Genomic DNA, 27,679 nt, shown 5'->3' on the forward strand with positions numbered 1-27,679 from the left:
TTGTCTTGAGCCACTAGGTCAAGGGTAACTTGTTAAGGCAGCAATCAGTAAAAACCCCGTGCAGGTATTATCCACTAAACATCTGAAGTAATCAAACCATGTCTGCCAGCCACTGGGAAACTGCAGATTTGCAGTTTTGGAGTTGAAAGGCTCCCCGGGTCATTTGGGCCCCTGGGCCTGCAGTCAAGATAACCAAGCCCCAGCATGAGCACGTGCAGGCCAGCAGGTTTCAGAGTGAGGTTTAATGCCGTGTGTGTTCACACACCAAAGCTATTTCCACCAACATAGGAAACCTAACTCGCGCCGTGTATTTCCTCGAGGTCAATCCCAAGAGCCTGGGCCGTTCCAGATGCAGATGGAAGGGGGCAGCACCACCAGACACCTGGAGGGGGAACGAAGCAGGGTGAGCAGCAGATGCTGCAGACAGGCTCTAACACCAGATCTGGCTGTGCCACTTAGGAGTCTGTGAAATGGGGATGCACGTGCACTCTGGGCTGTCAGGTGGGCAGCACAGCGCCGGGCTCGTCAGTGCTCACAGCAGCCCACCCAGGGAGGCCAGCCTCCACTTTCCTGTCTGTAAAACGGGGCATCCCTCCGTCCCACCCAGGGTGCAGGCTCAGCCTCCAGGACTGAGCCCCGAGGGGCAGCACCCACTCCCCAGCCCCACAAACCGAGGCTGCTGGCTGGCAGCTCTGCGCCACCAGGCAGGAGGCTAGTGCAGGGCTCCGCCCTCAGGCAGGGTTCTCCAGGTGAGCCCCCAACACCTGCCGGCCCAGCCCTGGACCTGCAGGGAACACTGCTCCTCTGCTGCTCACGAATCCCGGGCTACACCAGCCGACAGCTGCTGAAACTTACCGGAGGGGTCCGAGGGGGATGGGTTTAATTAATCGTCCTTCTTGAACTTGCCGTTGATGTAGGGCACCCAGTCCATAATCAGCCGCCAGTCAGTGGCCCACACCAGCCCCACGGCTCCCACGGTGCCCCACATGCCCACTGTGGGTAACCTGCAAGAACGGGGGTCAGGCCTCACCCTCCCGGTAGCGTGACCGGATCCCCCCCATCCCAAGCTGCCGTTTACCAGGTGCCCACACCCCCCAACACACCTGGCCCTGCCCAGCGTGTGGACACATCCTGCTGATGACCCTGAGGGCAGGCACCAGGCAGGTGACCCTGAGGCAACTCCATTCCCATCTGCTTTCATATTAGAATATGCATGAGGGTTGTTTTTTTTTTTTTTTTTTTTTAGTAAATTAATTTATTTATTTTTGGCTGCGCTGGGTCTTCGTTGCTGCACGTGGGCTTTCTCTAGTTGCGGTGCGCGGGCTTCTCATTGCAGTGGCTTCTCTTGTTGCGGAGCACGGGCTGTGAGCGGAGCGTGTGGGCTTCAGTAGTTGTATCACGCGGGCTCGGTAGTTGTGGCTCGCGGGCTCTAGAGCGCAGGCTCAGTAGTTGTGGCGCACGGGCTTCGTTGCTCCGTGGCATGCGGGATCTTCCCAGACCAGGGCTCGAACCCGTGTCCCCTGCACAGGCAGACTCTTAACCACTGCGCCACCAGGGAAGTCCCTGCTTAAGGTTTTATTTGAGGAATTCCACTAAAAAGAGAAAAAGCCCAAGCTTGTAAAGCATAAGGATACCTAAACTTTGCAGGTAGGCACGTTAACGCGATTTGCAGCAGCTCGATCCCTGAGACAGCCGATGGACTGAGGGAGATGTGAGTTATCAGGGTCCCTGTCTCACAGATGAGACCAAGGCACAGAGAGGGCAAGCCATGCCCCGAGACACACAGCCCACCGGGTGCACAGCCGAGGCAGGGACTCCAAGACCACCACACTCCACATTTACGTCCAGTGATGGGCAGGGTCCAGGATGGCCCCAACAGTCCCACCTCCTGGTGTTCACACCCCTGAACAGCCCCTCCCCTTGAGGTCAGCAGGATCCAGTCACTCGCCTCTGATGAATCAAATACGAGAGATGATGGGCTGTCACTTCTTTTGTTTTGGTTTGGTTTTCTTTGGCAGCACCACACGGCTTGCGGGATCTTAGTCACCCGACCAGGGATTGAACCCGGGCCCCGGCGGCGCCAAGTCCTAACCACTGGACCGCGAGGGAACGTCACTTCTGAGATGGGCTTTTAGAGACTGGCTAGGTCAGGGCGTGCTCATTTGCTCTTACCCTCTCTGCGGGGAGCCAGCTGCTAGTTTGTGAGCTGCCCTGTAGAGGTGTCCCTGTGGCAGAGGACTGAGGGTGGCCCCCTGCTGCAACCACAGGTGTGACCTGGAAACCTCCAGTAAAGCCTTCAGATGAGACACTGATCAGGGGACTCAGCTGTGTTCCAATTCCTGACCCACAAAAACTGATAATGAATGTCTGCAAAACTGCTGCATTTGGTAGGCTCTTCGTTACACAGCGACAGAGAACTCTCACAGGCTCCATCGCTGATCTGTGCAGGGGCAGAATTTGTACATGGGTGCCCACTTCACTGGACCGCCGTAACCCATGGGCCTGGGGTGTTGGGGTGGAGAGATGGAAGCAGCAACACCCCCTCCCCAACCTGCCTCACCAACGACACCCCCTGCTCCCTGGGGAGAGGCCCGTACAACTCAACTTTGCGCTTTGGTGGGGTCCCGGTTACTGCTGCTTTTGGAGCAGGCTCTGGGGCAGGTGTCACGAACAGAGAGGGAATCTTTCCTCTCACAGCCCAACAGCTTTGAGGGGTGCTGATGTCAGAGGAGCCTGCCCTCAGGGAGGCCTCCACCGCCGGCCCCCCCCCCAATCATCCTGGCCACTCCCCTTGGGGCCCTATGGAGCTCACAGAGAGGGAGGTGGCCACACACCTGACCTCCACGGGGCACCGAAGGTGATGATGCTGCTGACAGTCCCTCGTGGGACTTCGTTACACCCTCACCACCTCTCCTCCCCCTCCTCACAGGAAGACGCCCAGGGCTCGGGGAGGAGCCGAGTGCAGAGTACCCAGCTGGCGAGCGCGGATGCTCCGAGCCTGAGACCCCACAACTCCACAGTGCCTCCTGGGGGTGAGTCCCGCTTCCTGGCCTCCGGAAGCCAGTGTGGGTGGGACAGTGCTGCGCCCACCCCCTTTATTACTTTACATCATCCTCATGCCATGGATCACATCGGTTTAATTTTTTTCTGGTCCACGACCTAGAGCGTCAGCCAGGAAGGTTCCGTTTATCGCTGTGTCTTTGGCACCCGACTCAGTGGTAGATGCGAGCACACACCAGGTGCTCAGTGGGTGCTGCTGCCGACTGAACGAAACCCTGGATGAGGGGGTCGCTGGTCTGACCATGCGCAGATGGGGACGGACCGACAGCGCCCGGGGGCTCGAGCCGCCCGCGGTAGGGGCTGCAGGGGCCGCTGGGGGTCCCACCCGACGCCAGGGACGGCCCTTCCCTGAGCCTGGGTCGCCCCAGCTGTAAAGCGCCACTGTCACTGTCCACCCGAAGGTCCCTGCCGGCGCCACTGTCCAGGGACAGCCCCCACCCGTCACTCTCCCTGCCGGGGCTCAGGGACACGACTGCGGAGTACAGGCCCCCTGTTTTTCAGCGCCTCACATCGTGGGCTCCCCAATCTCGGCTGCCACGTGGGGTCACCCCCATCCCACCCGCCTCCCACGGGGGTCAGTCAAGGACAGGAGCAGCCGTCGGCTTCACAACAACGTCAAACAAAAGCAAAGCCAGGAGCGCACAGGATCAGTTTCCAGGCCCCAGGAGCTGAGCCGGAGGTGCTGGGCGCGGACTGGGTGGGCACCGTCGCGGCCCCCAGGCAGAGCGACTCAGGATCGGGGGCCAGACACGCAGACACGCGCGGGGCAGACCGCGCCGCCGCTCTGTGCCTCAGTTTCCCCATTTGGGACCTGGGAGGACAAGGGGTCCGGGGGCGGTAGCCGCATCCTCACCAGTTTCTGGCCAGCTGGCGGTAACGCGGGCCCAGGAACCTTTCCAACATAGCGGCGCCGTCCCAGCTCAGGGTGACCCTGGCCCCGCCGGCTCGGGCGCACTGCGCAGGCGCGGCCGCCGCAGCGCGCAGGCCCACAGGGAGGCCCCGCCCCGCCCGGCCCGGCCTAGCCCGGGCGGGCTACCGCGCGAGATCCGGGGACCGCCACTGCGCGCGCAGACTCGGAAGATATTTGCACTCACTTCCGGGGAGGGTCTGAAGAACGCAGACTAGAGTGGGCGGGTCCGGGAGGCGGGGCTTTCTGACCACGTGACGTGGGGACGCGGGGTCTGCCTCTCAGCTCTGGCGGTCAGGGTGGCCCCAAGCTGCGTAACCTCCTGCGACTAAGTGTGGCTCGCGACATTTGACTGGTGAGTTTGTGTCCTTATTACGTGCCAGAACTTTATTTACAGTTAAAGAAACAGGCCAGACGGCGAAGGGTTAAGCCCAGAGTCGCACAGAGGGGAAGGGTGGGATTTGAACTCCCTTTTGGAGGAATTAGGCGTTGTCGCTGGACTCGCTGTGTGTGGGACCTTGGCCAGATGACAGCGCTTCCCCGAGCCTCGGTTTGCTGGCATTTTGTTGTCTGTTGCTCGGAGGCTCGGTGGGAAATTGCACGTTTCGATTGGGAGTGATTCCTAATTCCGGCAGCAGAGGGAGGCCTGGTTCCTCGCGCTGTCAACATTTAGGATACCACCTGTTAGCTGACGGACCCAGGACAGGTGGGTCCCCCGCCCTCTGCTTTCCGCCGCCCCAGCCTCGCTCGGGCTCGCCTTCTCTTTTCACCGCCTCCGGGGTCCCAGCGTCGAATGCAGGCTTGGAGATGCGGACTGGACACCGTGGCGTTTGTCTGCCCAGCCCAGCCCATCCTGCTGGGATCGGCCCCTCGGCACCCTCCAAGACTGCGGTTCCCAGGGGGCTGCAGGTTCTCACCTAGCCCTGGCCTCCGACCAGGGGGTTGGTTGGAGACCACGGTCTGGGCAGGAGGGGTGCTCGTTGCTATTGAGTTGGACATTGTTTCTCTGCCTTTCCAGTTGCCCTGGGATTTTTGAGCTTGGGATCAGAGAGGACCTGAATTAAGTCTCTGTCCTCGATGGAAACTTAAAAAGTGGGATGTAGGGGCCACCCTGGAGATTGTAGAATCTGAGACAGAGATTAGAAATCATGAGACAGAGAATAGACCTGCGTGAAAAGATGAGCAGAGGTGGGCATAGAGGCCTTGAGGCTGCAGGTCCTGGATCCAGCAGTTTCTGAAGCTCTGCCGCATTGTTCCTTCTGCTTAATGCACTTCAGCTCACAAGGCAGAATGCTTTTTGCTTCAAGTGATAAACGAAGAGCAAAAACTGGCTTAAGAGAACAGAAGGAAGTTCTATGGCATGTTAGATGGCTTCAGGCACAGCTGCATCCAGGAGTCCAGCAATATCATTATAAATCTTCTCCCTATCTCTCAGCTCTTCTTTCCTCTGTGTTGCCCTTACTCTCTGGTGAACTCTGAGCAGAAGCACCCAGAAACTCTTGGTTGACATTCCAGCAACCCTTGCAGGAAGATGGCACCTCTTTCCCAATAATCACAGAAAATGCCCCTAAGCTGGTTCTCATTAGCGTGCTGTGGAAACAGGGCAGAGTTGGCCCCTCTCATTTGAGGATGTGGGCTGAAATTGGAGGAGGATCCCCAAAAGAGAATACCAGGATTCTGTGACCAGAAGAGATGGTGGATAAGCAAGAACGGTTGGCCCCCCTCGCACCCTGCTGGCCCTCTGCCCTGGCCTCCTGGGTTCCATGCAGGATCCCTATCTGGCCCTCAGGAAACGGAACGACTTTTCTTGTTTTCATTAATGTGAAATTCACATAACATACAATTAACCATTGTAAAGTGTAGAATTCATTGGTCTTTAGTACGTTCACAAGGTTGTGCGACCACCACCTCCATCGAATTCCAGAACATTCCATCACCCCAATAGAAGCCCCGTCCTCATCAGCAGTCACCCCACCCCCGCCCCCTTCCCAGCCCTTGACAACCAGGAATTCACTCTCTGTCTGTGGATCTGTTTGTTCTGGACGTTTCCCATCAATGGAATCACACACTGTGTGTCCTGAGTCTGGTTTCTCTCACTGAGCATCGTGTTCTCAGGGTCCATCCACGTTGTAGCGAGTGTCAGGGCTTCACCACTTTTCACAGCTGAGTGATGCTCCCGTGTGTGGAGGGACCACATGGTGTTTATCCGTTCATCTGTTGGATTCTTTTCTTTTACAATTTTTACAACTTTACCGATGTATATTTGACCTACAAAAATGCACGTATTTAAAACATACAGCTTGGTATTTCGACATATGTGCACACCCATGAAACCATCACACTGTGGAGATAATGAACACCTCCTCTTCGTCCCCTGGAAGTTTCCTCCTGCCCCTTTGGGACCCCACCCACTCCCCCCTCCAGCCCCTACAACCACGCTACTGTGAATTAGTCTGCATTTTCTACACTTTTCTACCGAGAATCATAGAGTATGTTTTCTTTGGTGTCTGGCTTTGTCCACGCAGCGTAGCTATTTTGAATCATCCAAGCCATTTTTTCTGTCAGCGGTTCATTCTTTCTACTGCTGAGTCATGGTCCATGGAGTGGGTGGACCCTTGTGTTTACCCACTGACCTGTTGAAGGACATTTGGGTTGTTTCCACGTTTTGGCGGTGGGAGAGGAATCTGCAATGAGCAGTTGCATCCAGGTCTTTGTGTGGACGTGTGTCTTTGTGTCTCTTGGGTGGATGACTGGGGTGGACTGGCTGCTGGCTGACTTGTATGGGAGGCTTATGTTTAACTGTAGAAGAAACTGCCAAACGCTTTTATTATTGTTGAGGTGTAATTGACGTGTAACATGTTAGTTTCAGGTGCACCGCCAAAGTCTTTTCCGAAGTCCTTGTATCCGTTTGTGTTCCCACCAGCCAGGTATGAAGAGTCCCTGTTGCGTTTGGATGTTTTGCCGTTTTAAAAAAGGGCACAGATACTATTAATTCCCCGTGGCTGCGTGACAAATGACCACAAGCTGGGTGGCTTAAAGCCACAGGGGTTTATCCTCTTCCAGTTCTGGAGACCATATGTCTGAGATCAAGGTGTCACAGGGCTGTGGTCCCTCCGGAGGCTCCAAGGGAGGGTCCTTTCTGCCTCTTCCAGCTTCTGGACCCTGCCACCCCGCCCCACCCCCGGCATCCCTTGGCTTGTGGCTGCCTCCCTCCAGCCTCTGTTGTCACGTGGCTTCTCCTCTGTGTCTCTTGTCTTCTGTCTCTTATAAGGACACTTGTCATTGATTTGGGGTCACCCTAATCCAGGACGATCTTGAGATCCTTAACTTGATTACATCTGCAAAGACCCTTTTTCAAAATAGGGTGCCCTTCACAGGTCAGGACGTGGGCGTTTCTTTTGTGGCTCCCATCACCCTGCTGCAGCCCGGCACCGTCTGTCTCAGTCAGGCATGTCCCTTCCCTCCCTGGCCTGCGGGTGTCAGGGCTGCCCCAGGACCGGGCTCTGCGTGTTCTCTGTCAGCCCTGGAGGGCCCGGTGGGCATCCAGCAGATGGGGAGCTGCAGGCTTTGAAAGGCTTGGACTCAGGAACACACCTGCGACACCACTGGCGCTGTCAAGCCGCACACACATCCACCGCCCCAGTTTCCCTGTGCCCAACCCCCTGCCACCAGATTCCTCTGACCTGAGTCAAGCAGATGCTCCTTCCAGAAATTTCCATGGAGCCGACCCCTGCTGGGACAGAGGCAACGCCTCCCCGGATAAGGATTTTGGCACCTTTAAGATATTTTTAGACACCTTTATTGAGGTATAATCCACACACCATACAATTCACCCATTCAATGTGCATCATTCAGTGGGTTTTGGTGTATTACATTATTTATTTTTTAATATTTATTTTATTTTTAAAAAATATTTATTTATTTATTTGGCCGCGCCAGGTCTTAGTTGCGGCATGCGGGATCTAGTTCCCTAACCAGGGATAGAACCTGGGCCCCCTGCATTGGGATCCAATAAAGATGTTAAAATAAATACGTACATACATACTAACTCGGAGTGGCCTTCCGCCAGGAGCCAGTCAGCTTCCACATCCCGGGAGCCCTTATTCCAAGTGCAGGTCCCTGGCTTTGCCCGAGGAACTTTGCTTCTAGAGCAAGGAATCACCGTGGCCACCTTTCCCAGTGTCTGCGGCCTTGCTCACCACCACCCCATCAAACCCCGGTTGAGGGCTGAACTGTGTCCTCCCAAGAGGACATGTTCAAGTCTTGACCGCCCCCCACCCCTGCTACAGCCTGTGATCAGGACCTTATTTGGAATAAGGTCTTTGCAGATGTGATTGGTTAAGATGAGGTCATGCTAGAGATTTTGCGGCCCCAAGGCAATGACAGGTGTGTGTGTAGGAGGGACACCTGGACACAAGACACACGGGGAGAGGCCACCTGAAGATGGAGGTGGAGATCAGGGTGATGCGGCTGCAAACCGAGGCACACCTGGGGCCCCCAGAGGCTGGAAGAAGCAGGAAGGACTCTCCTGGTGGGGGGGTGTCAGGAGGGAGCGCGGCCCTACCACACCTGGTGGACCTGGGACATCTGGCCTCCAGAATGTGTGAGAACAGATTCCTATGGTTTCCAAGCCCCCCGCCCGCCCGCCCGCCCGCCGAGCTGTTTTAGCTGTCCAGGAGATGCGCAGTGCGGATAAGCCCACACCCCCCCAGGCCATCCTTGGTGGGATGTACTCAGGCCACCTAGTGAGCGCCTACGCCGCCGACACCAACAACGGGGGCACCACCTTCCCAACCCCTCTTTTCATCTGTAAGCACACAGCAGCTGAAAGATCCAGGGACAGCAGAGTATTGTCATAAAATGTCACATTTATTGCTACAGTGCTGTTATGTACAGGTCTCCAAATCGACTTTAAAGAGGATCGTTATTAAAAATCCCAAAGAATTCAGCCAGCTGTGTTGACACTTATATAAAATTATTCTACTTAAAAAAATTTTTGTTTTTTAAAAAATCAGTTATCCTGAGGCACTCAGAGCACAATTTTCCCCGTAATTGTGGTTCTTCCCCTCCCCCAAGGCTACTTTTTCCCGTGCTGGGTTAATCTCATTATATATATATAAAATATATAAAACTTAAATTATATATGTAATACACAGTTCAAAAGTTTGCGGGCCTCTGGGGGCCGCAGAGGCTCCTCGGCCCCTGCCCATCTGGGTCTGTGGGTTAGGCCCGAGGCAGAGGGAAACTGAGGCAGGTTCCCCAAAGAGAGACAAGACCCACAGACCAGGGGAGTCACCAAGGAGAGTCCCCTGATCAGTCTCAGGGGCAGACCCCAGGGGATCCCAGGGACCTGGAGGTGGCCCCGGCCCCAAGCTGGGATGTCCCGCTCGTGCTGGCCTTGGGGTTCCCTCAAGCTTCCCGTGGGGCACCTGGCCCCCAGCCGTGGGGAGTTCCAGTCTTGAGGAGTCAGGCCGCCCCGGTGCTCGGGGAGGGAGGGTGGGGTTTTGGGGGAGACACCTGGGATACTGGTAGGGTGGGGTGCGCGCAGCCAGCTTGCGGGTACGTAAGGCCTCTATGCAGGGGGTAAAGGGAGGGCAGGTGAGACCCCAGCAGGCCTGACCCCACGCCCAGGTGACACGTAGGGTGACCAACCGCCCTGGACTTTGTTTATAAACCTGGGACAGCCCAGGCCGAGTGGGTTCCCCTGAACACACGGGAGAGAGGGCTACTTGGGGAGGCCTGGGAGCTGGCGCCCAGGGCCTGAGGGCGGCTCACCCTCCTGGTTTGCACCCGGGTGTCAACCCTGTCACACAGCCTGGGGGCCTTTCTGGGCAGGGGGATCCTGTAACTTCCCCAGTCCACGTCAGGACGGCCACTTGGGGAGCAGGGGGTTTCTGTGCCAGAGTTCAGAGAATGAAGGGTGTGGTGTTTAGGGAGGCCCCCCAGCACCATGCTCAGCAACGCGGGCCCCGGGCCCAGGAATGCTGGTCCTCACAAAGTCCCATCTGAGAGAGGTCCCAGGGCTTGGAGGGATGTGGGGCTGGCAGGCCGCAGGCAGGAGCCTGGGGGACCAGAGCTGCTTGCGGGGAGGAACCTCGGCTGTGTGACAGGGGAGTGTCCCTGCCTCCTTGGAGGTGTCCCAGCAGGGTCTCCCCCTTCCTGAGGGAGGGGAGCGGATCGGGCAGGGGAGGCCCCCACCAAGCAAGGGCCCACCCACTACTTCACAGGGAGCAAAACCACAAGAGCAAGCCCCCCATGCTAGAACCTGAACTGGACAGCACCTGCCACCCCTGGTCCCGTGGCTCCCCGGGCGGGGAGGGGGACCTCACCTCAAGTTTACACGGGGTCTTTTTAAAGTTTTTTGGCCACCCCACGTGGCACGTGGGACCGACCAGGGATTGAACCCGTGCCCCCTGCATTGGGAGCACGGAGTCTTAACCACTGGACCACCAGGGAAGTCCTGGGGTCTTTTTAATACAACTTTTAATAACCTTGTTGATCATGAAATGCAATGCTCATTTCTAGAAACAGCAGCAAAAATAGCAAGAGACACGAGACTTTTATACAAAAAAATTTGTTGCTTAGAAAACATACGCAAAAAAAGCTAAAAAAAAAAAAAAGAGACCAAAGGCATTCTAATTTTCTTCTACAGTATAAAAAAAAAAAAAAAAAACTCTCATAACTAAGGTTCCTTTTATTTTCCTTAAAAAAAAAAAAAACAAAAAAACCTCTCAGGCGTAGGCACAAGTTGCTGGTTGGTGGCTGCCGACCAAGCTGGCTCCGCACAGCATTTCCCTCCTGTGAACGGTATGTTTGAGTCTTCACGTTTTTATACTTAAGGCATTCATTTTCTTGTCTGACAACGTGTATATACCAAAACCAAAAACAATGCTCCTTGCCGCCCAGGCCTGGGCAGCAGGGCCGAGACTCAGTTTCAGGATCCATCAGGCCAGAGACCTGGCGGTGGTGTTGCCTCCGGAGCCCCCAGGGCGATGTTGGCTCAAGGCTGACCACGGGCTGCGTGGGGTGGGGGCCAGGCGCCTGGCGTGACTGTCCCAGGTTAGACCAAGGTGGCGTCACTCGTCGGGGCGGCGTTCCTGTCACATGTGCCCGGCGGGGTTGTGGGCCTCGCCCAGGCCGGGGTGAGCGGCCGACAGCACCATCTGGGCGTCTCCGACCACGCCGGACACCTTCTCCTCTTCTCGGCGCTTCAAGCAGGCCGCTTTGGGGTTCAGGTTACGCTCTGGGGGGAGGGGGAGAGCACTGTGGGAGAGGGTCCCCGGGGGAGGAAGAACACGGGGGCCCCGCGCGGCTGCTCCATCTCTTGACCTGTCCCCGTCCCCGAGAAGGCCATGCGGGCCGGGGGTCTACAGAGCAGGATGAGCGTCGGGGGGCGCCAGCGGCTCAGGTCCCCGGTGGGCAGGAGGGCGGGGCGGGGCCGGCCCGGGCGCCTACCTCGCACCTGCTGCTCCAGGCCCAGGATGACCTGCACGGCCTGCTGCAGGATGAGCAGCTTGGTCTGCGCCTTGTCCGACTTGAGGTGCAGCTGGCACATGCGCCCCAGCTCCCGGAAGGCCTCGTTAATGTCCCGCACGCGCACCCGCTCCCGCGCGTTATTGGCCATGCGCCTCTCCCGGTCCCTCAGGTCTTTCTCCTCCAGGGACAGCACCTCCTCCGTACTGCTGGGTCACAGCACCGGGGCCCCGTTAGTCCTGGGCAGGGGTCGTGGGGAGGGCACCCGCTGGCTGCGAGTGCGCATGCCGTGTGCCTGGCAGGAGGCGGGGCCTTGACCCCCACCCGCGCGTCTGCGGGGAGCTGGGCGCAGCCCTTGCCCCCGCCCGCTCGCCGTACCCAGGACTGGCCAGGAAGCAGGGAGGCCCCATGCCCCCACCCCCCCAACCCCGAGATGACGACCTTCCCCGTTCAGAGCAGCTGCTTGCTGGGTAAAGGAGAGCTGGGCCTGGGGCTCCCACAGCTCGGGACACTGAATCTACAGGAGCAAACCAGCTCACAGCCTGGAGACCCCTCATGCCTGGGCGCCACAGGACTGCGCCTGCCCCACGTTGGACCCTGGCTGCCTGAAAGCTGGGCCTGGAGTGGCCGCCCTGAGCCCTGCGCGCAGGCCCCTGGGGCCTAGCACTTGTGCTGTAACCGCTGGGCGGCGGGCACGGTGTTGAGTTCCCCCAACGAGTCTGGAACAGGGGCTCAGAGAGCTGACCACGGGGTCCACACCCCAGCTCCGGCCCCCCAGGGGCGCAGCGTGGGGCTCTGCACGAGCAACCTCTCCATCTGCCTGTTTCCCTGGGAGCCCGTCCTGCCCGCCCACCCTGCCCTCGGGCCTGAGCGACCCCTGCGGGCGGCGGCGGCGGCGGCGGCCGGAGCTCAGGACAAGCGTGCAGACCAAACTGACAGTCAGGCCTCGGGGCCCCTTTCTTCCCTCAAGTCCCGACGGGGGCCGTGGGGGATGAAAGGCCCGGGTTGCAGCCCTGCCGTTTCAGCGCTCGGGCGCAAGTGCGAGGTAAGGAGGGCAGCCGGTGGGAGTGAGGAGGTGGGCGGCCAGGGTGGGGGAGCACGGGGGGCAGAGAGCAGAGAGGCGGGCGGACGCGGCGTGACGCCCACGCCGCCGTGGAGACGCGGAAACCCCAGAGCTCAGGGGACAGTGGGCAGCAGGCCAGGGCCCTAGCTCCGGTCCAAGCGACAGCGCTGCAGGAGAGAAAGGGTTAACGGGGCAGCGGGGGTAGGGTGGGGGGCGTTAAGGAATCAGCTGGAGGGAGTCACACAGCCTCCCTGACCCTCAGCCTTGTGGGTGAGGGGTGAACCCCACCTGCATGTGGGGACCGATGGGCTCAGGCGCCCCACGAAGTGTCTGCTCAGAGCGAGAGTGACAGTGACAGTCTCTGGGAGCCAAGGGACACGAGTCCCTGCCAGCCGGGCTCTGGGCTTCCTCAGAAGGAAGGGCTGGGCAGGTGGGGTCTTTGGGGTCTGAGAACACAGTTCTGTGCCAAAGTGCCCAAGGCTACAGGGCTAAGAGTCCAGAGTCTGTTCCTCTCACTTCAGAGGGAACAATGGGATGGGACTTCGCTGGCGGTCCAGTGATTAAGACTTCCCCCTCTTCTATTGCAGGGGGTGCGGGTTCAGTCCCTGGTTGGGGAACTAGGATCCCGCCTGCCAACGCAGCGCGGCCAAAAAAAACCACTAGAGGCGGCAATGGGGCCTGGCCAGGCAGAGGGCCTACGGTCAGGAGGGAGATGGTCACTGAGGAGGGAACGGTCACTGCAGAGGATGGTCACGGGGGGTGGATAGTCACAGCAGAGAAAAGGGAAACGGGAAACGGTCACTGAAGGGGGACTGATTACTATAGGAGGCGGAAAGTCAGCAGGGGGAGGTCACTGCAGGGGTGATGTCACTGCAGGGAAAAGGTCACAGCGGGGGATGTCACGCAGGGGAGGTGGGCTCCAGGAAGGGAGAAGGGGAGAGCGAGGGCAGCAGTGGGGGAGGGGAGCGGCGCCCCCACTGACCTCGCACCTGCTGCTCCAGGTTCAGGATGACCGACACGGCCTGGTGCAGGATGAGCAGTTTGGTCTGGGGCTTCTCACTGTTGAGGTGCAGCTGGCACATGCGCCCCAGCTCCTTAAAAGCCTCATTGATGTCTCGGACCCGCAGCCGCTCCCGCGCGTTATTGGCCACCCGGCGCTCCTTCTCCCGCTCAGCCTTCTGCTCTGGGGGGAGAAGGTCGTCCTCGTCCTCGTCCGGGCTACGGGGCCAGGGGCCAGAGGGAGACAGTGAGGCGGGGCCGGGCAAGGGCCTGCCGCGGCCTCGGGAGCCGGCGCCCCGAGCGTGTGCGCAGGTGCCCTGACGGGCCCCGTGCGCATGTGCGTGCGCCCTGGGTGGGGTGGGGTGGGGGGCGGGCGTGCGCGTGCGCAGCCGGCCTGTGGGGTTGGTGGGGGGCGGCACCTGGTCCGGGCGCGCGGGGCCTTGAGGTCCTTCTTCTCGTCCTCGGCAGTGTCGGCCGCCACATTCTCTTCGTCCTCCTGCTCCTCCCGCTTGATGTCGCCGGGCCCCGGGGCGGCGCCGCGCCCGAGATCTGCAACGGGCCGGAGTCAGGGGCCTGCGTTCGCAACGGCAAGCCACCCAGAAGCCCACCAAGAGCAGGACACCGGCCTCACGCCACACGCGGGCACCCGTTCCAGGCCCCGCGGACCGAAAGGCCTTCAGAAGAAAGTGCACCGAAATGTCGTGGCCACTCAGGGGCGGAAAACTTTCCTAAAACGCTAAGGAGCTGTCCTCAAAAGAAACAGAAATCGATAAACATCAAAATTGAGAACTTCTCATCACCAAGAAAATAAGCGGCTGCGCCAATGGACAGAAGACGCTGTCACGTACAAGCCAACAAAGGGCAAGTCCCCACGATCCGCAAGAACTGCTACAAGTCAGTGCAGACGTGATGGAGAAGCCTGAGGGGAGCAGGGAGGGCCCCCCGGGAGCCTGCAATCTGCATCATCGCTTCAGGAAATGCGGAAATGCTGCGGGTCTGAGTATCGCTTGTGGGGATGACCGCTTTGGAAAGCACTTTTTCCGCCTTATCTGGAAAAGTCAGGCACGTGTGTGCCCAGCAACCCTCCAACCCAGAATCACAGCCGCCACCAGGAGACACGCTCGGAAGGTTCGGGAAAGCACCCACGCGTGGGCCCAGGGTGGGGCGGGACCTAGTGTCCCGTGAGGCCAGGGCTGGTCCTTGCATGGCAGCTGAGCGAGCAGTCGGGTGGGAAAGCCACCCAGTAGGACAACGACTCACAAAACCCCCAGGCAACATAAAGAGACCTGTGGCCGAGAGCACACAGCTGCTTGAAACCACCACGTGGCCTGGGCTCTCCCGCAGCTGAACTGCAGGACTGGGGCAGTGCTTAAGAGACCAGCTTGGGGGCTCCCTCAGCACTGCTGCCACCAGGCCAGGGTGTCCTGGGCCCTGTGGGGGCTGAGCGGCATCCCTGCCCCTGTAACAGCCAAAGATGTCCCCAGACGCCACCCAGGTGTGGAGTGACAAAATCTAGACACCCCGGAAGCACGAGTCAAGAGTCAGGCTGGTTCTGGGGCTGCAGGGTCCTCAGGCGGACATGAGGGTTGTGTAGTGGGTTCAGGGGGCCTTGTCAAATGCATGCAGCATGTGGCACAGCGTATTTTTCACCAGGTCGATGGGGGCAGGGTGGGTGGAGTCCTGGATCCTCTCCAGGCCTTGGTCGCACCAGCGACCCTGGGACAGGTCCCTGTGAGACCCAGGGCCCCAAACCCCAGTGGGCATGCGCAAGCCTGCCACCGTTACTCCCTTGTGTGGATAACCTCGTGCCAAGTGACTTCGCCCCCTCTCGCTACTGATTTCTCTGCTTCCCTGGACAGTTAACACCCCAGAACTCCAACGCCACCCCACTTGCCCTGACGGGGCCCTCAACGCAGCATCCGACATAGTGCACCCTCCTTCAGGCCCCTCAGCACCCGCACCCCCTGATCTGCCCGGGACCCTGACCCCACCTGAGACCCTGCCCCACCTGGGACCTGCCCAGGCTCCCCACCATCAACTCCACCGTGTGCCAAGGACCCTGAGACCCCACCTACAGACCGGAACCGTACCTCCTCCTCCGCATCTGCAAGTCCTTCAAAGCACCTGGAAATTGCCCACCACTGCCCCTCTTCGGCCCCTCGCAGGCCGGTCCACAGCATCCATCCACACCATTCCTCCTGGACCAGCAGTCCCCTCTGCCCTGTTTCCCACGTCCAACCCAAGCCCCACCCCCCAAGTCTGTCCTTCCAGCAGCAGCCACCAGAGGGCATCTATGAGCACCTGAGCAAGGCCCCGCCCCTCTTCTGCCCACAGCCCTCCAGGGCCCTCACCTCCCTGGGGTAAAAGCCCAAATCCTCCCCAAGGCCCTGCACGACTTGCCCCGTCCCCTCCCCCGTCCCTTCCCGGCCCTGCCCTCCTCCTTCTCTCCCCCTCGCTCGCTTACTCTGCTCCAGATACACGGGCCTCCTCGCTGTTCCTCCAGCACACAAGGCACGGCTCTGCCCCAGGGCCTTTGCACGCGCGCACCGCCCCCCCCCCCCCAACTTTCTCCCCCCCCCCCCCCAACTTTCTCCTCAGCACTCATCCTGACACGCTCACTTCACCTTCCAGTTTCCACACAAGTCACCCCCTTTCTCTGCCCGATCTGTTTTGTTCCCTGGTGCCGAGAAAAGTACCAGACGCACGATGGACGCTAAACATATATGCCTTTTGGGACTCTCCCGATTGACCAGGTGAACAGAGAGGTAGCAACCCACCCCAGAAGCAGCAGGGCCCCTCCCACCCCTGTGGGATCCTGCCACCAGGCCAGGTAGGGCTTTGGTGATGTGGCAGGGGGCATTGCCCCCCGCCTCTGCACCGGTGCCCAGTTAGTTCCCCTGGACCTCAGTTTCCTCAACTGGAGATGGGGGTGGACAGTCCTGAGCCCACAGGCCGCCGGGAAGGTTGGTGGGTGGCTCTCAGTCCCCATTTTCCAGAGGAGGAATGTGGCTCCAAGGAGGAGTGGCGCCCACTGGCGGGCCCACGGCACGGGCCACCCTGGGGTGCAGCCACCCCTGCGCAGGGGACGTCACGGGGACTTACCGCTGTAGGAGTCAGGCGGCCGGGAGAGGTCGGGGAGGGCCACATGGTTGTGCACGAGGCCGCCGCTGCTGGAGAGGCCATCCTCCGAGTGGCTGCCACCCACCTGTGGACGAGGGGGGTCATCAGTGCTGGCCTGGCCCCGGCCGCCCCCCCAGCCTGCCCTCGCCCAGCACTCACCAGGCCAGCGTGCCTCCCACCCAGTGGCATGACAGCGCCAGCAAAGCCCGAGGCCAGCGCCCCGTGGCCAGGCAGCATTCCGTGCACGTCCCCCGCTGTGCCCACAGCGTGGCTGCGGAGGACGTGGATGGCCTCGTCCAGGTGGTCCTCCATCTTGCTCTGCTGTGGGGTGGAAAGGGGTGAGGTGCCTGGGCTGCCGGGACCCCACACAGCTGCCAACAGCCTAGCTGCCCATCGCGGGCCACAGGCCACGGCAACAGCTTTGGCCACCCACCAGCTTTGGATCCTATTCCCAACAAATTAGCTGACAAGTTTAACCTGGTCAAGGGGCACCTGTCCTATCGCACGTTCTGCTGTTTCCACAACACCTGAGACCTCTTATAGGATGTGGCTTCATAGCCATGGCAGACATGCGAAGCCACCCCCCACCCCAAACGGGTGTCCCTGTGTGTTCACAAGCACCTCTGCTCCCCGCGCTCCCATGAGGGTGCACCCTCCCTGGCCCCCAGGACACTCACCAGGCTGTGGAGACCCCCATCGTAGCTGGGCGATAAGGCACCGGGGGCTCCTGCTCGAGGCCACTGCGACGTCCCTGGAAGGGGCAGATGCGTGTAAGTGGGCGGGGGGGCGGGGTGGGGGGGAGCGGTGTCTGTGCAGCCTGACCCAGGGAGGGAGGAAGGCTGGGCTGGGAATCTGTAGCTTTGATGCCCAGACTGGCCACACAGGGGCTCCCACGCCCACAAGGCAGTCTAAGGGCCCCACGTCTGAATCTCAGCCCAGCTGGCCCGACAGCTCTGCCAGGCTGGGGTGTGAACCCAGTGGGCAGGTCACGTCTTTGAGCCTCAGTCTCTCCAGATGCAAAACCTACGGGGCAGGTGGCTCCTCCCAGTCCTGCCCCACCGGAGCCCCAGAGGCACCGTGCGGGCCTGTGCGCCCTCCGGAGACCTGTGGCCCTCACTTCTCCGCAGCCCCTGGCTGAGCCCCGGCTGCACCCTCTTAGGGACAGGGGACCCGGTCCCCTTAGCAAAGCCGAACATGAGGCACACAGTAGGTGCCTAACAGCTTTTGGGGTGAATAAACGCCAACATGCCCACGTCCTGGAGTCCAGGCGGGAGCCTCGGGCCGGCTGCTCTGCCTCTGTCCAGGCGGCATCCCAGGCCCCCGCTGGATCCCATCTGCCCCTCATGCTCACAATGCATAGCCTGCTGTGTCGCGCCTCCTGACCTTTGCCTCTGCTGTGACCTAGGAGCATTGGCTTGGAAGCCCCCCATCCTCTAGGGAGCCCTCCTCGACGGCCATGGGAACGTGAGCTCTGAGGCATGTGGTCTGTCCAGCTCCCTGCCCACCCGGGGCTACAGTCAGCAGACCCAGTCCCCTCCCCCAGCACGCTGCACAGACCTGCCAGGCCCTGTGGGGAGCCCACGGGGGTGGAGGGGCTGGATGAGAAGTTATTGCTTGACTGGTCTGGGGAGTAGATCTGTGACGGGGATAGGGAGAGAGAAAGGGCCACCACGTGGCCGGTCAGGAGTCAGCCTCCTGGGTCACCGACCCAGCCACCCACCACATGCCGAGTCTCACCGAGGCCAGCGCCTTCCCAAGGGCGTCCCCAGAGCTGCCGGCCGTGGTTCCACGGGAGCCTGTGGGTGGAGAGAGGTGAGGCCCAGCCTCTGGGATGCAGCAGCCCCAGCACCTGGGCCGGGCTTACTCGCCCCGGCTGACGGGGAGCTCCCGTCTGCACGCAGCTGCCTGCACGGATGCCGCAGCCTGGCCCTGGGCAGCCCCGGTCTCAGTCGGGCGTCTCCTGACGCCTCACCACGTGCCTCCACAGTGCTCTGGGGACAGGCAGGCTGCAGGGCTCGGGGTGAGCAGCCCCCTCGCTGCGCCTCTGTTTTCCCAAATGAACAGTGGGACCTACTCATCGAGGAGCCACTCTGAAACACCTGAGGGGGCCCGAGGAGCCCGAGCCAGGCGAGGGGGATGCGGTTATTGATGATACCCAGGGCTGGATCCTGAGCCCACCGGGGGTGTGGAGTGAGGGGGCCGTACCCAGGAGGCTGTCGGCCCCGCTGACGGGGGGCGTGTGGCTGGAGACGCTGCTATAGGCGCCCGTGGGGGCCGAGGAGAAGGTGGACACAGCCGGGAGCCCGCCGTTCACCTCTGCTCCATGCAGCTGGTAGCCCTGTGTGCGGGGGACGGGGTAGGAAGGGTCAGACGGGGCACTGCCCACACACCTCCCCTGCCACGGCCACCCCACGGGGCCTACCATGCGCTCGTGCTGGTGCAGGCCGCCAAACCCACCGCTGCCACTGCCGCCCACAGAGCTGCTGCCACCTGCCGGGAGGGGCAGGGGGGACGAGCCCCCGCCCAGCATGGGCCCGAAGCCCACCTGGCCTGGGGGGCTCCAGAGCTCGGCCGAGGGGTGCAGGCTGCCGTCTGCGGAGAGGGGAATGGTGAGGTGGGTGGGCAGAGGGAGCCCGGGCCCCGCCCCAGGCAACCCGGGCGAGCCCCCAAGTACCTGCCACGTAGAAGGAGGCGGGGTAGGCGCCGCTGGGGGTCTTGGTGGGCGGGTAGGCGGCGGTGTCCCTGCTGTAGTCGTCACCTGAGCTGGGTGGGTACACCTGTGCTGGGCCAGCGGGCATGGTCAGGCAGGAGGGGCCGGGCAGGGTGGGGACTGACCAGCCCCCGCCCCGCAGCTCCCCCTCCTGGGTCTCCCCCTCCACCTGGAGGGCTGTCCACCCCACCACCCACTTCCCTGTGCTTCTCCAAACCTTCCCTCTAAAACCGCACCTCGGCCCCGCATCTGAGGCTCTGCTCGTGTTATCACCTCTCTGCTGTTCCTTCTTCACCCCCACCCTCCTGCCCTCCCCACAGTCCCAGCCTTGCGCCTGAGGCCTCTGTAGACTGGACCCCCAGCCCAGACTGCCTTTTCCCTCCTTAATCCAGTAAACTCCTATTGATCCAGCAGAGCCCAGCTGTGCCGCCCCCAGCACTGGAACCTGCCTTAACCCCAGCCCTGATCACACAAGACCTGGGGGCCTCAGAGGCAGGGCCCCGGGTGAATATTCTGCCCCAGCTGCCCCAGAGCAGTGAGACAGCAAAGGCTTTCAAGGATCAGCGCCGACCCTGATCGGCTGGGCACTGCAGGAAAGTGCCGGGGTCAAATGGCCACGTCTGCCCCAACACTGGAGCAGAAAGCGGGGTGCAAGTGCCAAGAGATGGTAGGACAAAGTGGGCTCAGGGGCCTCTCAGCTCTGATGTTCCAAGATGTTCCATCACGAGCTGAGCTAAGACAGCCTCTGGGCCTGCGGCCTGGTACGGGCCGGGTCAGCCTCCGGGGCTCAGCAGAGAAGGCAAGCAGAGAGGGTGGTGGCCGAGCCGGGGAGTCCAGCAAATTGCCTTTTCTCCCAACGTGATTAAGTCTCGGGAGCACGGTGCTGGGAGCCGCTGACGGCTCGGCACCATCTGCTGGGCCTGGCAGCCCGCCAGCCACCAGACATCGGGGCGAGGACAGAGGGCAGCTCCAAGCAGGGCGGACGGGGCGGGAAACCCTCTAACTGGCCGCCAGGACGCCCGCCTGCTCCTGCTTCCAGGACCCCGTTCACGCCCTTTCTGAGGCGCCTTGGCCAGAGGAAACCACCTTCTCTTAAAGCAGGAGGGACCCAGGCTAGACCCAAGGAAGGACTTTCCGACTACCTCAGGGTTGGGGCCTCGGGGAAGAAGTCCAGCTGAGCCCATGGGGCTTTCGTCAGACCCCATGCAGGGCCGGCCCACCCTCGGGAGGGGGTCACGAGAGGCGCTCGGCCTGTGGAGCCCGTTTGTCCCACAACTCACCGAGGATGGGAGACCCGGCGGCACCTTCCGGACTTTCTTGGGCTGCGTGTCTGTTGGGACAAGAGGAGTGAGCACCCCCGGCCAGGCTCCCGCCCTCACCACTGGGAGGGGTGCAGGGGGCCCTTCCCGCCTGGACACTCCTGTCACTAGGGGATGGGAGACAGCCCCACCCTGCAGCTCGGAGAAGAGACCCCCAAGCTTCCCTACTAAGAGAATGACTTAAACCAGCCTCGGACCCATGTGGCAAACTCAGGGGGGGCAGGTGTGTGCTGGGAGCCGGGTCGCAGGGTTCATGGACACGGGAGCCGGTGCCTGCTCCTTGAGCCCCAGCTCCGGCAGCCGCCCGGTCGCCGAGTCCCGGATCTGCAAGCTCCCCCCTCGCCGAAACTGCTAAGCCCCAACCCTGGCTTGGGCGCCTCCATGGTTGCCAGGTGCCGCCGGCCTTCCGGCTCCAGTGCAGCCCAGATGGGAAGCCGGGGTCCCGGTCCCCCTCGCTGTGGGCCCACGTTGGCACCTGTGTACTTCTGGGTGGGTGACTTTAGCGTCACTGAATCAAAGCAACCTCGCTAAACGAGGCGTCCTTCGACAGAACCGCACAGTGCGCAGGGTTTGTATGGCCGGGGAAGCGACCAAGGGCTGTGGGACCCTCGCTGTGCCAACTCAGCGCTGCCCGACCTCACAGGACGCGACTGCTAGGACCCACGGGGACCGCCGTCCCAGCCGCCCCGCCACCGCCCCACTCACCCAGGCCGCCATCCGCCGCTCTCCGCCGAGAGTGACCAGAGTAGGAGTAATAGTGGGGCCCGCCTTTGACGCCCGAGGGGGACAGCGGCCCCGGGCTGCTGAGGGCCAGCTCGCTGGGCAGGAAGCCGGCCTGAGGGAGGGGGAGGGTTAGCAGCCGGTCCCCTGCCCAGCCCCCAGGCCATTCCGGTTTAAAACAACAAAGGCAAGAGTGAAGGTCCAGGCCAATGGCAGGGTCCTGGGGTGACAGTGACCTGGGGCATAGGTCCCTCCCTGCTGACACTGGTGGCGTTTCTCTGATCTAGGACACTACCCACTGCCATTTTCATGAGGGAAAAAGACGGGAAGAGAAACACCGTCAAGCCTGAAGATGTGTTGCTGTCTGGGTGCTAAACGGGCACAACTATGCTTCAGGTGTCAAGGGAATCTGTTTGTTTTACTTTGTACATAGCCTCCCCCCCACTTTTTTTTTTTAAGGTAAACGGTTTAATCTCGCAGAGATTAGACCCTCTTCCCAGGAGAACAACGGTGACTGGGGTTCGAGGCGCAGTGCTGCAGCCTCGGCTTTCCTGTCTGTGAAATGGGCATGTCAGACGTTCCACGGCTCAGGGGCGTCATGGGGACAGATAAGGCCATGCAAGTTCTGCCCCTGGCCGACAACCTGGGGCCCCGTGGGCACTCAGTGGCTGTGACCTGGCTGAGGCCCAGTGTGTACACAGGCGGCGCTGCCTGCAGCAGGGCCTAGCTGCACCCTGAGGTTGCAGGACTGCAGGCAGGGGCAGGGAATAAAGCCCTCGGGCGTGGGGCGGGAGAGAGACCCAAGCGGGGACCAGGACAGGAGGCCACAAGGGACCACTGTGCCAGGCAACTGGCCCGTCAGCATCCCAGTGGGGTGGCCACGGGTGACAATCTCGCCCAGGCCGGGGACTGTGCCGAGGCTGGACCACAAGGCCGGGGGCACGGTGCGAGGGTCAGGCCTCGGCTGCCGGGCTGGCCTCGGTTTCCCTGTCTGCCACTTGGGGGCAGGCGGGCGGGCAGGTGTCTCCTGGAACCCCTTCAGCTGTGCACAGGGCGCCACAGGCTGGACCCCAGCCTCCCCTTTCCCCATCGACGACCCACCCGGCCTGGCCCAGGGCCTGGGCCTGTTTCAGCGACTGCTGGAGAGTGACCAGCACTTGGCCGAGCCTTCACAGATCAAGAGGCAACTGGGACGAATTTGTTTCAAATTAAAACTAGGGAATACAAGGTGGGGTGAGAAGTCAAGCGGTGACTGTGGCCCCCACTGGGTACCCCCAGTCCCTAACCACCTGCGCTGCTCCCTAGTCTGGAGACAGGGGCTCTCCAGGCTCCAAGGGCCGCCGGGGGCCGATGGGACCCACGCCCTCCTCCCCGCCCACCCTGCAGACGCAGCCTCACCTGAGTCAGGCTGCTGACCCCCGCGTCTCTCCCAAAGGGGGTGTATGCGCCCCGCTCGCCGCCCTTGCCTGGGGAAAAGGAAGGAGGATCACCCAGAGCTGACCCAGAAGCCGACACATGCCCGTATACAGCAGGCGCTCCACAAGTGCACAACACTGAAAACCGTGGTGGGACACTGGTCTCCCCATCAAGTGGCGAGGAGCCGAGGGACAAGTGGGGTTCCAGCCAGACGCTATCCCCGGATGACCCGCAGAGGATTCTGCAAACCCGCCAGGGCCCCCACATGCCCCATCCCCAAAGCGGCACAGCACTGACTCGGCTCCCCACCCCCGCCCTCCTCGAGCTCCGGTTTCCTCTGTTCAAGGTCATGAGGTGTCAACTCCCCAGGGTGCTGGGTTCCCAGGGGACAGGTCGAGGTCCCTGGTATCTTGCAAGGTTCAGCACCCAGGCCCTGGGCTCCTTCCCCAGCTCCTGGACAAGGTCAGCTCACGAACAAGCATGTGACATCCCTGGGGACGCTGATTCAAGCCACTCGGTGCGAACGAGCCCTTCCTCTGTGTGGGTGGGCAAGACCGAGCTGTGGGGGGACAGCCTGCCCGAGAGAGCAGCTGGTGTGAACAGACTCCCGCAGCTACACAAACACCTGGATCCAGCCTCGCCTGAAGCAGGTCCCTGGATCCATCAGTACCTGAACAATTTCAGCTTGTTTGTGGCTTCAGCTAGGCACCTATCCTGACTGAGGGTGGACCTTAACCAGCCTTACCGTGAGCAAAGAATCAGAATGCTTGACTGACTAATCTGGTTTATTCTCAAACTGGGTGTGTGTGTGGGGGGGGAAATTCTCCGTTTTATCCATTTATTTTTTGAATATTTTTACTTATTTTTTGGCCATGCTGCGCAGCTTGTGGGACCTCAGTTCCTCAACCAGGGATCAAACCTGTGCCCTCGGCCATGAAAGTGCCGAGCCCTAACCACTGGACCACCAGGGAATTCCCTCTCTCCTTGATTTTAAAAGGACAATTTCAAGTGGATTCTTGGAGCAAACGCTGTTTAGGGGGCAGGGAGAAGGGCCATGCTCCTACCAACACACCAGATGCCCCACAGGCCACGCCCACCAGCCCAAGCTCAGGGCAGGCGACACGGGGCCCGTTTAGGGATGAACAAACCACAGCCTGGAGGCCAGAGGGGACTCGCCCCCAGTCCAGAGGGTGCACTCCCCCCCTTCCCAGGGTGGCCGTGGGAAGCAAAGCTGGCCGGCCCAGCCAGGGCTCTGGGTTCCCCACTGCAGGGTGGGGCTGCTGTGGTTTGACCCTGCGTACAGCAGGCACCAAGCAGGGGCATCCTGAAAGGAAGGCTGAGGGAGGCGAGGAGAGAAAGCAGAGGTTCTGGGAGGGGACCTGCGAGGACCACGAGCCCTGTGGGTATACAGCAGGTGCCCAAGCCATGCACCGGGCCCGGGCATCAGGGTATGAGAGGGGGGAGGAGGACAGACACCAAGAGCAGAACCACCAGGTCTCATCGAGGAGCTGGACCAGGTTGGGGGCCGCACGGGAACAGAGTGACCCTCGCCCCCTGGGCCTGGCACTCACCGCCCGCTGCCCCACCATGGCTATCGCCAGCCGCGGTCCACGGGCAAGAAAACCAGGGTCCAGGGAGGGCGCAATTGCGCCCACCTCCCCACTGTCTCGCTGGGCCTGGCCTGGGCTCCCTGCTGCACTCTCTGAGCTCCTCAGCCACTGGGGTGTGTGGTGGGTGTGTGACACAGCTGGGCTCTGGGCCCTGCTGACCAGGCCTGGCTGTGGGAACTGCCCGTGCCAGGAAGAAGCCGGAGAAAGGAACAGCAGAGGGGAACTGGTGTCGCGGCAGGTGCAGAGGCCACCCCGGGCCACCCGGCCAGCCCTCACCTCCCGGTCCTGGAGATGCACACGGACTCCCGCTAGACACAGTGGGTGCCGGACGCTGTGCTCCCCCTCCCTGCCCGGGACTGCGTCCAGGCCCCGCTCGCCCGTCTGGCTCCTTCCATGCACCCCAGGCCCTCCGGCCTTGGCTGCCCCACTGGTTGGTTGGGCCCGGCAACCAGAGTTCACCCACCTCCCCCAGCAGCCACCAACCCCGCCGCCATGCACCTCGGCCTGGGAACCGCTGGGGACGGCGCCGAAGGAGCCTACCTCACCTGGCTGTCATGTGCAAGGACCTCGTGTCTCAGGAGCACCGGGAGTGCGCAGCCCAGGCCCCAAAGCGGGAGCTGACCCATCCCCCCGGCCCCTTTCAACCCCCAGAGATGCCAGCTTTGCAGCCACCCCAACACTCCCTCAGAACAGGGAGGGCCCAGGCTCAGCAGGGCCAGCACTCGGGACACCCAACCAGGCCCTGAGGGTCCCGGAGGCCGGGTCCCTTCTCGCTGAGGCTCAGTCTGCTCATCTGTGAGATGGGGGTGGGCCTTCGGGCCTGGGGAGCCAGATGAGTCCTTACCACGGGCTACGCAGAAGGCTCTGTGAGAATCCCCATCCCTGCAGGTCGGGAAACTGGGGCTAGAGAGGGGACCCTCGTCCAGGTCCCGATCCTGATTCTCACGGTCAGGATGCCGGTGCTCTGGGGAGAGCAGGCGAGGCATCCGGCCTCAGACTCGGCTTGTCGGGACTGCGTAGTCCACTTCCCAGCAGGCACCTGGCTGGTCCCCACCTGTGTCCTCTGCTCTGGGTGGCCGTCCCGGAAGCCCCAGTGCTCGAGAACCGAGCGGGCAGGGGGGTGGGGACGGGGACCACGTGGACACTCACCTCCGAGCCCAGGTCCCAGGAATGTGGACGAAGCGAGGGTGCCGTGGGACTCACTGAAGTGGGCGCCATCACTGTAGGTCTGTGGGGGGGACGGGCAGGGATGAGGGGGGCTCGGGGACGCCTCCGGGCCAGGATGCGACCGCGCGCCACAGAGCCCAAAGCCCCTGCAGGCCAGGCTGGGGGTTCTCCTCGCGCCCACCCACACCCGCCCCAGGGTCTCAGGCCTCCACGGGCTCCTCACCCGGCTGGGGTCGAAGGAGGAACTGTTCTGCTCGCTGGCACCCCATGAGCCCGAACTGGGCCGGTCCTCGAGACCTGCAGGGCAGGAAGGCAGGGTTAGGGGCAGGTCACTCGACCTGGGAAGCTTTCCAGGCCCCTCCCAACCCAGCCTGGTGCTGGAGCCCGTCCAGATGCACCCACTCTAGCACTGCCCATGGTGACACCACTGCCAGCGGCAAGCACCCCGGACACACAGGCACTAAGCAGACCTCCGGGTCCACGGCCCAAGAAACAATTCCACCAGCTGCTGGCAAATTTGCCATTGCTGCTAGCAAACTTCTTTCTACCCACCCGTCCAGCCCCCAGCCCACCCTGGACGGAGCCCTCACTCCCACTCTGGGCTTCCCTCTCCAGGCCCAAGTCCCTCCCTCTGGCCCAGGCTCATGAAGGCGTCAGGGAATGGGGATGAGGGATGATCTCTCATCTCATCTCGAGAGTGGAAGCCTCCCCCTTCCCATCTCTGCCAATTCGAGGGGCAGGGCCGTCCCTTTGTTGAAGTAACAGCAGCAGCTGCCGCAGACTACCCACCAGGCACAGGCTGGCTGGCGGGCAGGGAAGGAGGAGTCCAATCCCGTAAGATAGGCGGGGCTGGAGGCCCAGGTGTGGCAGGGTTAGCCACGTGGGGACAAGGACCTTGGATGGAGGGTTGGCAGGGCAGGGCCCTTATCTCCTTGAACACTTGCCCAGGGGCCCAGCCCAGGACCCAGATCTTCCCAGCGGGCAGGCACAGGGGCCTGCACCCTTCCCAGGCCAGGTGGGCTCCAACACCATCCATCGGGGGCCACGGGGCTCAGGGCCTGGACAAGCAGAATGGGAGCAGCCCCCGGGCCCCTCCCACCTGTGCTTCAGTTTCCCTCCTCTGCAGATGGGGTCACAAACACGCCCTACTTTGCAGGGCTGGGGGTGTCCACATACGAGTCCGAGTCAAAGCTGCCCAGGCCAGGCTGGGCGGGAGAGGCCGTGCCCAGCCCTGCCATCTGTGCCAGGGGACGTGCCCCACCCCACCCCCGACCCCACGTGGTGGACATCCCGAACACCCGACCGGAATCCTTCACCCGGCCCTCCTCTGCGCATCTGTACCAGAAACTTCTTTTAAATTGCATCTTTCTCTTTTGGTGCCTTTGAGTTAATCATTCCCCTGGAGAGTTGGTGTTTAATTGCTGTCTGATTTGCATAACTATGCATATTAATCTCCCAGTCTGATAAATATTCATATACCTTGGTTAGATTCTGTTTTCTAATCAAAAATTTCCAATGTGATTACCATGGGGAGCTGGGGGCTGCCTTGGCGGGTAGGGGGTCAGACAGAGCTCCCATGGTCTCCACAAATCCATCTAACATTTGCCGCCAGATTTGGGGTGTCTGCACCCCAAGGTCCTGAGTCCCCACTTGGGCTCTGGGGACGAGAGCAGCTGGTGAAGGGGGGTGACCCTGGGCGAAGGGCCAGCACCCGAGCCCCAGTTTCCCTCCACAGCCACTTACTTGTCATCCCCTCGCTCTCCGGTGCCCGCCCACGAGCTCGTCCCGCTCTGGGTCCCCCACCCCCGTGGGCATCCACCACGGGCCCCAGAGTCGCCAGGACCCTTGAGCAAGAGCAGGAGGCCAGGTCCAAGGCCAAAGCCAGGCCTTCCTACCCCCCCTGAGGGCTGGCAGGGTGACGGGCACTCCTGGGGCCGACACCCAGGGACCCCTCCAACTTGGGCCCCACAAGCTTCGGGCAGAGGCAACCAGGCCCTGCTCTGCCCTTTCTGGTAAAAACCCCCTCACCCAGCCCCAGCCTCCCCGCTGCTGGAGACGAGACGACAGAAAGAGGGATGGGCCCTCCCCCACCGCTGCCATTAATAGTTATTAACC

At 61.5% G+C, this 27,679-nt stretch overlaps 2 protein-coding genes across 14 annotated transcripts in view; both read right to left on the reverse strand.

Moving 5' to 3' along the window:
• Positions 1–227: 227 nt before the first annotated feature.
• UQCR11 (ubiquinol-cytochrome c reductase, complex III subunit XI) lies at positions 228–4,029 on the reverse strand. Its single transcript, XM_068537325.1, has 3 exons — positions 3,914–4,029; positions 856–1,004; positions 228–382 (listed from the first exon to the last, which is right to left on the reverse strand). The coding sequence occupies exons 1-2, from the start codon at positions 3,961–3,963 to the stop codon at positions 884–886; spliced, it is 171 nt and encodes a 56-aa protein (XP_068393426.1). The 5' UTR covers positions 3,964–4,029; the 3' UTR covers positions 228–382; positions 856–883.
• Positions 4,030–10,509: 6,480 nt separating this feature from the next.
• The window catches only part of TCF3 (transcription factor 3), a 34,162-nt gene continuing 16,992 nt past the window's right edge, over positions 10,510–27,679 (reverse strand). The window contains exons 4-19 of one of the 13 annotated variants that reach the window (XM_068537327.1): positions 25,788–25,861; positions 25,547–25,625; positions 22,770–22,837; positions 21,357–21,486; positions 20,613–20,662; positions 19,297–19,399; positions 19,045–19,214; positions 18,828–18,960; positions 18,360–18,418; positions 18,180–18,258; positions 17,300–17,373; positions 16,782–16,940; positions 16,605–16,707; positions 13,922–14,051; positions 13,486–13,721; positions 10,510–11,210 (exon numbers count right to left, since the gene is read on the reverse strand). In XM_068537327.1, the coding sequence (XP_068393428.1) occupies positions 11,068–11,210; positions 13,486–13,721; positions 13,922–14,051; positions 16,605–16,707; positions 16,782–16,940; positions 17,300–17,373; positions 18,180–18,258; positions 18,360–18,418; positions 18,828–18,960; positions 19,045–19,214; positions 19,297–19,399; positions 20,613–20,662; positions 21,357–21,486; positions 22,770–22,837; positions 25,547–25,625; positions 25,788–25,861 (1,790 nt within the window). In that variant the 3' untranslated portion in view covers positions 10,510–11,067. Of the gene's footprint in view, positions 11,211–11,422; positions 11,650–13,485; positions 13,722–13,921; positions 14,052–16,604; positions 16,708–16,781; positions 16,944–17,299; positions 17,374–18,179; positions 18,259–18,359; positions 18,419–18,827; positions 18,961–19,044; positions 19,215–19,296; positions 19,400–20,612; positions 20,663–21,356; positions 21,487–22,769; positions 22,838–25,546; positions 25,626–25,787; positions 25,862–27,679 lie in introns of those variants that run through there. The other 12 variants (XM_068537329.1, XM_068537328.1, XM_068537326.1 and 9 more) reach the window with 12 other exon arrangements.

This window comes from Eschrichtius robustus, chromosome 2 (genome assembly GCF_028021215.1).
Source record: "Eschrichtius robustus isolate mEscRob2 chromosome 2, mEscRob2.pri, whole genome shotgun sequence".
In the NCBI taxonomy this organism is placed as follows: Eukaryota; Metazoa; Chordata; class Mammalia; order Artiodactyla; family Eschrichtiidae; genus Eschrichtius; species Eschrichtius robustus.

Coding starts and splice junctions, on each gene's coding strand:
- UQCR11 (XM_068537325.1), bottom strand. CDS start 3,963: ATGTTGGAAAGGTTCCTGGGCCCGCGTTACCGCCAGCTGGCCAGAAAC. Junction 1,005..3,913: donor CGCCAGCTGGCCAGAAACTG/GTGAGGATGCGG, acceptor CCGTTCTTGCAG/GTTACCCACAGTGGGCATGT.